Genomic DNA, 11839 nt, shown 5'->3' with positions numbered 1-11839 from the left:
AGTTAGATCTCTGAAGTAGAAACTTGGCGTTTGGCAATGAGATAAACTTTTTATGGCTACATAGTTCAGGTTTTTTGTACCATAAAAGACCTTGCAGCAATTGTAATTAACTGAATGATTCACACAGGATCTATTGAAGTTTATAGTTCATATTGAACTAATTCTCTTACAGACTGTCATGTATAACAATTAACATTAGATGAGTGCACTGGACTAAAATAATTCTTGGATTGTTTTGTAAGTATCATTTTCTAATCGCATGACTTAAATAAAGCCTTGAAACACTATTGTTCAATGAACCATAGCTTCTCGTCTCCTACGTTGAGTTATTTTTTAAATTAATCGTAATTTCTGCGTTATTTAACGATACCACTATATAGGAGGTCGTTCAACGACTGAAATCGATGCTCGTTATCTTATCTACTATAGATTATGTACCCCAGTATTAGATACGTGCTGTGTAATGACCAGAACATCGCGAATCAGTACCCATACAGAAGAACAAGTGGTTATTTTGGTGTCAGTGTCAGCAGGCCTATGGAACGCAAAGAATTAACTCTTAGTTTCCATAATCTTATCAAGCGAGGTAGTGTGTGAAGTGATTTAGTGTTATGTGTTTGTGTGAAACATCTGGCGAATGGTTTTATTTCAGGAAGTAAGGGTTTGGCTGGGCTGGTTTGGTGATACATGTTGTTACTAATAGTTTTTTAGCCGTAACAAATAGGATTCCTTCAGTTTCTCTCTGTTCATTAACCATTCATGTTAATAATATTAAAATTGTAACTAAACAAAATTATGCCTTTGCTAAATTATAACTTATTATGCCAAATCATTAAAACTACACTAGTTTTCATTTATGGTATAATGTGTTTAATGTTAAATAAATATATGTTGTCTCCCAATTATTAGTACAATGAACATCTTATTAATAACTTTATAAGTACCATAGTTATTTTATTCTTGTCCATCTACATCTGCAATAATAGCAATATTTGAATAAGATTATTTTACCATTGCCCAAACATTTCATCATTAACTAATAAAAACAGTAAGTTTTCCACTTGATAAAAATTGATACGCTATATTTAGATAATGATGAATTTCCTGTCCTACATTTTAAATCTCTGGCTGAATTTGATTTACATATTTCAAGATAAGATTGAGATACAGCAGCACTAGACACATAATACATCAGCTGTTAAGAGTCATTCTATATGCATTTTTCTTTTAAATGTTTTATTTGTTATAAAACTACAATTCAATGAAATTAACAATAACTTTTAACTTGCATTTAAGAAAAAAATCTCAATGATTGATAGAGCCTTGCCAACTTATTTCCTGTAAAATATTAATCTCATAGATTTATTTGCTTCATATTGGTGTAGTTTCTTGTAGTTGTATGAAATATGTATTATTTGATTCTTGTATAACAATTTTAATGCAAATATAGTGTTACAATACTATTAAATTACTGGATTTTAATGATATTCAGGATAATTGAAAAGAATTTGATGATTTTTTTTTTTAAATCCTTACTGACATTGCCGCTCTATTTTGCTTATCCTGTCAAAATATGAGACATTTGTTCATATACTCGTGAATGATAAAAAATACAAATCTCATTGAACCTACCATGTTCTTTAAAAGATATTGCTCATAAACATTTATACAAATAAAGACGAAATATGTACATTACAGTACAACAACAATACAATACAATCCTAGCCATATAAATGTCATTGTATGCAGTCAAACATATATTTTCTTTATAGATGAAGAACTATACGGTTATACAAACCAAGGAATGGAACCACCGACCCCGTCGACCCCTGGTGATTGTCTTCAAGGAGTATTTCAAACACTGGACTCATTGACGCCAGGATTGGACTCAGATTTTGACGAATGTCTTGCTGTGCCAGAATCTCTGTCCGTAATCGAAATAGACAAGGGTAAAGAGGAAACTGATGCATCAGGTAAGTTGTAGATATAACATTAATATTAATAATAGGCCTGCACCATGTGGTCAGGTGTCTAAGATACTTCATCCTACTGATCTTATAATACTTCCTATTATCCTACTATCCTACTAATATTATAAATGCGAAAGTTCGTAAGGATGTGTGAGCGATTGTTGCTCTTTCACGCAAAAACTACTTAACCGATTGCAATGAAATTTGGTACGTAGATAGCTGGACAACTGGAATAACATATAGGCAACTTTTTATCCCGATATTCCTACGGGATATGGACTATCGCGGGTGAAACCACGGGGCGCAGCTAGTCCTACTATCCTACTTCCTACTAATATTATAAATGCGAAAGTTTGTAAGGAAGTGTGTGTTTGTTACTCTTTCACGCAAAAACTACTGACCCGATTGCAATGAAATTTGGTACGTAGACAGCTGGACAACTGGAATAACATATAGGCAACTTTTTATCGCGATATTCCTACGGGATACGGACTTTCGCGGGTGAAACCGCGGGGCGCAGCTAGTAATAATATAATAAAAAATCGCACATGATAATGAGTTTCTTTCATGTACAAATTTTCAATGTACCGAAATCATTGTTCATAATTGTTATAGATAATTTCTTGCTACAACAATATTACTTCTAACTACATATATTCTAGTTATTAGAATGTAGTGTAGAATATTCATAATATTAAATCAAATATAAACATATTTAATTAAAATTGTATTGTTTGGAATTCAAATCAGTGATGCATCATCCGTCGAAATAATTATATGAGCGTTTACAATACTGACTAAGATAAGATATTTTAAGTCATTGTATCGCTATTGATAAAGATAAATGACAGAGACGCCGACGACTAATCAGAACTTAAATTATAAATGTGAAAGTGTGTTTCTTTGTTAGTCCTTTGCGTATTCTACTATAATGATGATAAGATATTTGTGTCTGGAGATAGAAGTGAAATATCTCTTTCTTATGGAAATTTCTTTTTACTACGCGGGAGTCATCGCGAGCAGAAAACTAACGTATTCACATAAACTACTTATCATGGAGTAATATTATGTAATATCTACTCAATATCAGTATTCCCATTTAGACCATTTTCAGTACAATTATCGTTTTCGCCAAAAGAACGTCTATGCGCTTTAATATCTACCTCCTCCTACTTTTAATAATTACCTTTCTAAACTTTAAAGCGTTTATTATTTGTTCATAAAAAATAAGATTTGAAGTGATGTTTACCTAACTTAACAACAAGTTTTCCTTGTAATTTTTTAGATATGGGTTTACTTCTTGATGTAATGAAATCACTAAAATAATAATTTTTTAAAAGTGATCACCTATTTCTGGCACTAAAAATAAAAGTTCGTAATATTTTCTATTCTAAGCAATATGAAAGAGTTCAGTATTATTTTATTTATGAAACGAATACTCAAATAGATTATTTATTTATTTTGTTTCAGCGCCGCTCGCGAAATCCGTACCGTACAGAAGTATCCACGCACCGCCGATAAAGTTTAAATCGGTCCACAGGAAAGTGTTCATCCCGGGAGTGGAAATAAAGGTCAGATTCGTGGAGAACGAAAGAAGCGTTACGACACACCTATTGAATCCTAACTTGTGAGTTTTATAAACAAAACTGACTGTATTTATATCTAAGTGTTCCGAAGTGTTATTTATTAATGAATATTTTTCTCTCGTATAGGTTCAGAAATAAATTGATAAAATAATACGAACGTGATGTACAGAATTGAACAATTTACATCATGTCTAAAAGTATGTTGTTATAATAATACTTCATATAATGAATACCCACTTAATTAGTTAGTATTAGAGCCTGATGTATCACATAAGATATGCCATGTATATTATTGTTGTATTTTAAATGGGTTCTTTACATAAACGTACGCATTATGTCAAACAGAGCAGGTAAATAAACAATCACGTGTCGTCGTGTGAGTTGTAAAAGCTAATAATAGTATAAATATATTAGCGCCTTACACATTTCGACGTGTACTGCGGTAATATTTACGTAGATTTGTTTATGGACCTTTGACATATATTCGTAGGAAAACAGTTTTTTCTAGATAGAATATGCTTGTACTTCTTATTCTGAGTTATAGTTTAGTTTTGCTAAGTACTGAATGATAAAAAGATTCTGAATAAGTCTGGACCTAATATGGGGTAAAAATATTTGAATTAAATAAGGAATATTGAATATAACGAGACATTGACGTCTTAGATAATGAGAGAAATACATAAATAATCCTCTACATACAATTAACACCTCTCCAAATGTTCATGGGCGGCGGTAGCGCTTACCATCAGGCGACCCACCAGCTCCATTGCCGACTATGACATAAGAAAAAAAATGATTTTTTATGTTATACAGAATGTGTGATGCAATAGTAAAGTGAAAAGATCCTATAAAAATGGTGTCGACATCGCATAACATTGATTTTTTATACCATATCAATCTACCCAAAATTGCAATTTAAAAGCAAGTACCACTATGGTGTTAAACTTTTGAACATTACTAGTACTTTTTTTTAGTAAGATCATAGTAGAAGTTTCATAGCTCACGGTGCCAAAAACTACTACCCATATATGATACCATATCCATTACCATACCATACCCATACCCATACCATAGCCGTACCATACCATACCCATTCCCATACTCTACCCATACTCATTTAGAATTATGACATTTATATGTAATTTAAATAATCTAATACCTCGATTGTGTCCCAATTTCTAGGTACACAATAAATCTACAACACGGGGATTTCAAATGGACAATCAAAAAGCGATACAAACACATATTGTATTTGCACCAACAATTGGCACTATACAGGACATCGCTCAAAATCCCCTTCCCGACTAAAGCGCATAAGACTAGACGGGCGAGCTTCAAGAACACGGTCGATACTGAAGAGAAGGCTGAAAGGATGGCGCTTGAAGCGCTGCCGCGGAGCAACTCGAAGCGGCGGGAATGTAGGCCTAGGAAGCGAAAGGGCGCGTTGCCTAGGTTTGTTTAAGTATTTTGTTCATAGTTTAACACTTAATCATGTCCTTATTTACTTTTTTTTATATTTTTCGTCAGTTGAGCTAAACAGAAGACGAAAACTTACTAGATACTTATACTACAGCTATAATATATATGTATACATAATTTATTATGGCTATAAGATTTGTTTTCATAAAATGGTGAATGCAAACAACCAATTTTGATAAAATCTCGTACGATAATTTTAATGTACATATAGCCAAGAATTCTCATTTTAGCTGCTTTCTTAAAATGATTTGACCAATAAAAAATAAAGTAAAGTGTATCATGTTTTTATACATTCACTGTAAAAGCATCTACATAAGCAACCGCTTTATGAGGACAAATTATGTAATGAAGCTAAAATTTAGGATGATGAATGAATGTAGGTATGTTTGTTCCTTTTTCACATGAAAACCACAAAACTGATTGAAATGATACTCGACAGTAACCTTATGAAAGTTGCAGCTATCTAATGGTGAAAGAATTTTTGAAATCGGTCCAGTGGTTTTTACGTGAAAACATTACAAACATACAAAAATACAAAAGTTTCCTCTTTATAGCATAAGCGTAGACAGCATGTCTTACATGTTATAATGGCAATAGCCATTCATGTTAATTGCTGATAATTACCGATAACAGATTTCCCCGTAAGCCCGAGGTGATGATCACATACGAAGGCATTCAGCTGCGGATGAAGCAACTGGAGGAATACCTGTACAACTTGCTCAACATATCTATTTATAGGAATCACCATGAGACCGTGAGTCATTCTGTACTTATTCATTCATACTTGTTCTATAACAATTTCTTATGATACCATAAATAGATGTATACATTTGTGAATTAAAGATAAACTGGTCTGTATTCGATATAGGGAAAATTACATGGGTTTTTTTTAGAATTACGCTCTATTGGTGCTTCAACAATGTTTGGTATTTTGACAAACTTATTACCAAACTAACGCTTTTTGTTTCTAGCGAAACAATTCTCGAAGGCCTAGATATCAATAGAAATCGATAGAAAAAGTGTGTAATTATCTACCAATTATGTGTAATGTCTAAATCTCCGATAAAAAATAGATTCAATAGTGCAAAGCAAAGCAAGTCTTAACAGAAAATTTATAGTTATCAAATGAGAAACCCGACCGCTAACCCTAAATTTGATTCGAAATGAAGCATTTTTCTTTACAAAATCGAGAGACATAAACAAGAGGCTTATCACCAACTTTTAATTTATCTATTTAAAGCATCAATTTTAGAATAACACATCCACTCAACCCTCACTAAGGTCCTACTTACCAAACAAACCAAGATTCACATTGTCTTACGTGATTCCAGGTGGAATTTCTGGAAGTGTCTCAAATGTCGTTCATATCGGAACTTGGGTCAAAGGGCAAGGAGGGAAAGATAGAGAAGCGCACCGGTTCCACGCGGCCCGGCCAGGCCGGCTGCAACTGCTGCGGCCTGCTCGGCAACATGGTGTGTGTGCGGTGAGACTATACACTACCTAGTGTTTACACCACACATTAACACCCGTCATTTTTACACGCTTTTTATTAGCTTCACCTGTATGTTTGTTTGTAACCGACTTCTTTGGGCGCGATTTTGACCCACTTTAAACGGCCAGATTTCGTTCAAACTTTGTAGATTTATTGAGGACCGATGACAATACACTAATTTGATAAAATTGTTCTATTTTTCAATTTGCAAAATATGATTTTTGTTAAAGCGTGTTTTTTAGTTTTTTTAAACTATTATTATTAAGTGTAACAATTCAAATATGACATGGCTGTCTGCCCTTGTTTCACTTACCATTTCAAGCAGAACTCGGCATGTATGTGGTGTACGAGTACATTACCAAGTGTTTACACCACACACAATTTTGCTCTCTGAAGTATAATTTAGAATTGCTTATGCATATTGCGTAATACTTGAATTGAAATTCTGAAAGTATGACTGGCCCTATTGTATTTATATATATTTTCTCAAATCTATTTTCAGGTGCAATTACTTCTGCACGGGGCTCGTATGCGCCCAATGGCAAGAGAGATGGTTATTTGTGAAAGATACCTTCTTCGGGTATATCAGACCCAGCGATGGTGTTGTTAAAGGTGTAATGCTGTTTGATCAAGGGTGGGTATTTCTAATAGCACTTGCAAAATAGGTTTCTCTTTGTACTTTTGTCCAAATAAATATTGGAGATGGTTTTATTTTTAATTAGGTTACTACCTAATTATTAGTATACAGCTATGACATCACTTTTTTCCTTATACAAATAAAATTATACAATACGTTAATTGTATAGTCTTTGACAAACATTTAAGCTAATTTATGTTTTACAGTTTTCCTGGAAAAGTGAGTATTATTCAAATATAAATGCATCGCATTAAATATATTTATTATATAATTATCCTTATTACATTTAATTGTTATCGTAACAATTTTATGAAATGAGTGTTTTACGAATTAATTTAGATAAAATAAAATAATTCTGTTAACCTGGTTAGACATTAAGACTTATATTATATTATGTATTGTTAACGGACTTCAAAAAGGAAGTGGTGCTATATAACATTTATGATTTTTACGTCTTTTTTTTAATAAATTACCCTCTAAAGAAGTAATAACTCGAACCAATCTTATCCACATGTATGAGAAAAAGGGAAGCCAGACAGACTAGCGCCGTAACGCGTTACGTAACGTAGCATAAGAAGTTATCATATCTTCAATAATTCAAATAATGTATTTGTACAGATTCGAGGTGTCCAGCGGCATGTATTCCACGGGACTTAGTAACGGGCTGCAAATACTCAACCAGCATCGGCAGCTGGTAATCAAGTGTTGGACGAAACGTAAGAGCAAGGAGTGGATGCATTACTTGAAGACTGTTGCCAACCAGTCTGGTGAGTTGTGAATTTGATTCTTACTTATTTAGGATAAGGGTTAAAATTTGTTTGAGTGATCCTTTAAATTGGGAACTGAGTCGTTTTAAAATTTTGGACGCAATTAAATAAGCACATCACGAGAACATGTACATTTATTATTCATATAGTGAGAAAATCTATCAATATTTAAATTTTTTTACCATTAAACACAGAATTATCAGAACTAATAATTGAATATTAACTTCATATCTAAAATCAGCTACATATTTCCGAAGCCCGAAGAAATATTTAATAAATTTAATTCATTGTTACATCTACACTGCTTCTATCGATCGTACTAACTTTAAAACATTAGGAGGTTCTATGTTCCGCTGTTCTACTTAATATAGTTATATACTTTTCCAATCGATGATTGATGCGAAATGAACCGATATTCCAAATAATATATGCTTATTAAAATCAGTATCATTTTTTAACGATCTCCATTTTCTTCCAGCCCGCGACTTCACCTACCCAAACGTGCACCACTCATTCGCCCCCCCTCGTCCATCCACTCCAGTGGCCATGTTCGTGGATGGCTCCCCCTACCTCTCGGCTGTGGCCGACGCCATGGAGCTGGCCAGAGAGGAGATATTCATAGCGGACTGGTGGTTGAGCCCCGAGATATATATGAAGCGACCGGCTTTGAATGGAGATTATTGGAGGCTGGATACATTGTTGAAACGGAAAGCGGTGAGGGTTGTTTGCTTTTTTATGAGAGAAGGGGAAAGAGCGTATGACATTTATTATTGCATGGTGGTATTCGAATGCGCCCATAGACATCTATAGAAGTCCCCGAAGATGTGGTGAAGTCAACATGGCTGATTTAATGCCTTTAAATTTCCCTTACTGTCAGATAATATTGTCTACAGATAATGTATGAAAATTTACGTTAATGGGTCTATTATGCTATTAGGAATCAAAGTGCACTGAAATTGGATCAGAATGTTGCTATAACTTGGTCTAAATATTTTTTTTATTATTAATATATAAAACTCTTGATACTTAAATATATTATAATATCCCAACAAAGAATTAATTTGTTTTATTTAAAGTGTATAATCAATACGGTTGGAATACAATTGAATTTAAAAAATTTAAATTTAGAAGTAGAATTTATTATTGTGGTGGAAAATCTCACTCGCCTACAAACTTTTGAAGGTCTATTTAAAGGAGAGCGTTATTTATTTGTAATTGATAAATAATTTTAACTAAAGGAGTTTTAAATTTTCACATGCTGCAACTTTTGTACCATATAAACATAAAATAGAATCGAAATATTCGTTTTACAGGCGCAAGGTGTCAAAGTATTTATAATGCTCTATAAGGAAGTAGAAATGGCGCTAGGTATTAACAGTTTCTATAGTAAGAGCCGACTGGCCAGCGAGAATATTAAGGTAATATTTTTTTTTAAACAATTATTACATTAAAACATCTCTCACTGACTCTGTCTGTTTGTCTATCTGACTCTTCTTCACGCCTAAACCGCTGAACCTATTTTGATGAGAATTGGTACAGAGATAGGTTGAGATCAGTGTAAGGACATAGGATTTTTATTTCTCGGGAACGGGAACTATGCAGAGGAACATCGTTTGGTGAAGCGGGCGAAGGAACGGGCGGAAAGCTAGTTTATATTTAAATTAATAAGTATTCCTGTAAATTACAACAACAATCATGTAAAAACTACTAGAATTTATTATAGTTTTCAACACCCATGTGTTATATAAACGAAGCATAAATATAAGCATAATTTCACGTGACGTGTTTTTTTTGCATTTTATGCGGAAATCCTAGTAAAGTACATAAATTATCTCCAATAACCTAGTAGTAGCCTGGTAGTTTCTGAGAAATTTTTAAACAGCCCGTTCCTTGTTTCGTAACAGAGCAAATGAAATTATCCGAACATTTCTTGCTAATAATTAATTTGAATTTGAATTTTAATTTGAGTTTTAATTGATAAATTCATCAGGTATTCCGTCACCCAGATCACGCTAAAATAGGTGTGTTCTTCTGGGCGCATCACGAGAAGATCGTGTGCGTGGACCAAACGGTCGCGTTCCTTGGCGGCATCGATCTGTGCTATGGACGCTGGGACGATCATAAGCATAGGTATTTGATACTTTTATACCCACTTAGTATTATAAATGACTAGCTGCGCCCCGCGGTTTCACCCGCGTAAGTTCGTATCCCGTAGGAATGTCGGGATAAAAAGTTGCCTATATGTTATTCCAGTTGTCCACCTGTCTACGTACCAAATTTCATTGCAATTGGTTCAGTAGTTTATGCGTGAAAGAGCAACAAACACACACACATCCTTACAAACTTTCGCATTTATAATATTCGTAGGAAGTAGGATAGTAAAAGTAAACGATATTGTAATACTATCTGTTCTTTACGCCTAAAAACAATCATCCGATTTTTATGAATATTGGTACCGAATTAGTTTTGATACCGATAAAGGAGAGTATAGTTTTTATCCCGGAAAAACATCGGACCGTGATCTTTTTCCTGTGACTACGCGAACGAACTTTTTAGCAAAAAGATGACAAAATTACATATTCTTAAAGGTGTGAATAAAATCATACCTAAAGAGTTGCGACTTGGACGCCATAAAAAAAAAACTTGAATATATATGGAATCTGGATTTGAGTACATTTTTATACAGACATTTATTACTAGAGAGGAAATAAAGTACTTTACTGTTCCTTTAACACTATTTTTACATATAGCAAATATGTAGCAGTATGTCCAGGATTTGGAAAAATGTTATTTTTATATTAATTTATCAGTAAATTGATTACAATTTTTTATACCTTATCTTCAAAGCAATAAAGTGCATTTTACAATTTTTTTTTCAGATTAACCGACCTCGGCAGTATATCACACCCAAAAACGTCGATAAGGTCAAAGAAAAAGACCTCAAGCTCGCCCGGCGCTGGACAGGTGCATTTGTACGATGGTGCGGCTATTGAGTTGGCTAGGTCCACTAAAGAGTTGGTCATTGGGTATAATGAGTGAGTGTTACATTATTATTTATTTTTGATTAGCATCAGAAACAAAGGTGTCCAATCCTCGTGAACAAAGAGATTTTTACTTGGGAAGATTGCTAAAAAAATGTTATAGTGTATTTTTAAGTAATAGATTGTCATGTTGCAAATATACAAACAAAAAACAATTATTTTAATTTTTTATGATCTGCGAAATTAAAAAAATCACTATAGATCCTAATACCTACATAAAACACGACGTTTTAGTGCGCTATTTATCTTTTCGTACATTCATTTACTCCTAAACTACACGCTTATAATACTAGGTTCAAATCAAATGTTAATAAAATTATACATTTAATGACTACAATTCGAGGAATAATTTTAACTGCCTCAAATCCTAGATATATTTACCATTAGACTGTCTGTTCTATGATTAATTCCTAAAAAAATCTGCCATGTATATTAAAAAAAGTGTGAAGATACTTACTCAAACAATTTGCTATTTAAAAGATTGTTTACTTACATTTAAAGAAATCAATTTCAGTGTAATCCAAGAAGAACCAGACCCACCGGTCCAACAGACAGAAACGGAAAACGTCCCGAACCCAGACTTGCCGGTATTAGAGTCGGGAGACCACTTGCTTATAACTACCCTCGATAAAGACGAGAAAAAGAACGTTCTAGACAAAATAACGGATCGAGGGAAAGACATTATTGGTATTATTTACCCGCCATATGAAGAAGAGAGAAATGAACAGAAGTTCGACGATTCTGAAAGGAAGAAGGCGGAGAAGTACGCGCGCTCGAATGATGAAGTGCTTTTGACAGATGCTTTGGGTATTAATATCAACAATAGGAGTGCCGAGCCTGCGCCTTTGGCTGAGGTGAATATATTTT

At 33.5% G+C, this 11839-nt stretch overlaps 1 protein-coding gene across 4 annotated transcripts in view; it reads left to right on the top strand.

Annotated features, from left to right (window-relative positions):
- LOC119833569 (phospholipase D2) overlaps positions 1-11839 on the top strand; it is an 18939-nt gene continuing 7100 nt past the window's right edge. The window contains exons 1-13 of one of the 4 annotated variants that reach the window (XM_038357635.1): positions 1-237; positions 1773-1973; positions 3441-3597; positions 4739-5008; positions 5669-5789; positions 6367-6518; positions 7030-7161; positions 7783-7931; positions 8410-8645; positions 9245-9349; positions 9922-10061; positions 10811-10966; positions 11487-11826. In XM_038357635.1, coding sequence (XP_038213563.1) covers positions 1805-1973; positions 3441-3597; positions 4739-5008; positions 5669-5789; positions 6367-6518; positions 7030-7161; positions 7783-7931; positions 8410-8645; positions 9245-9349; positions 9922-10061; positions 10811-10966; positions 11487-11826 — 2127 coding nt within the window. In that variant the 5' untranslated portion in view covers positions 1-237; positions 1773-1804. Of the gene's footprint in view, positions 238-297; positions 656-1772; positions 1974-3440; positions 3598-3710; positions 3754-4738; positions 5009-5668; positions 5790-6366; positions 6519-7029; positions 7162-7782; positions 7932-8409; positions 8646-9244; positions 9350-9921; positions 10062-10810; positions 10967-11486; positions 11827-11839 lie in introns of those variants that run through there. The other 3 variants (XM_038357634.1, XM_038357636.1, XM_038357637.1) reach the window with 3 other exon arrangements.

This window comes from Zerene cesonia, chromosome 17 (genome assembly GCF_012273895.1).
Source record: "Zerene cesonia ecotype Mississippi chromosome 17, Zerene_cesonia_1.1, whole genome shotgun sequence".
In the NCBI taxonomy this organism is placed as follows: domain Eukaryota; kingdom Metazoa; phylum Arthropoda; class Insecta; order Lepidoptera; family Pieridae; genus Zerene; species Zerene cesonia.
The sequence above is the reverse complement of the archived record's forward strand: the minus strand, read 5'-3'. Positions and strand labels throughout refer to the sequence as shown.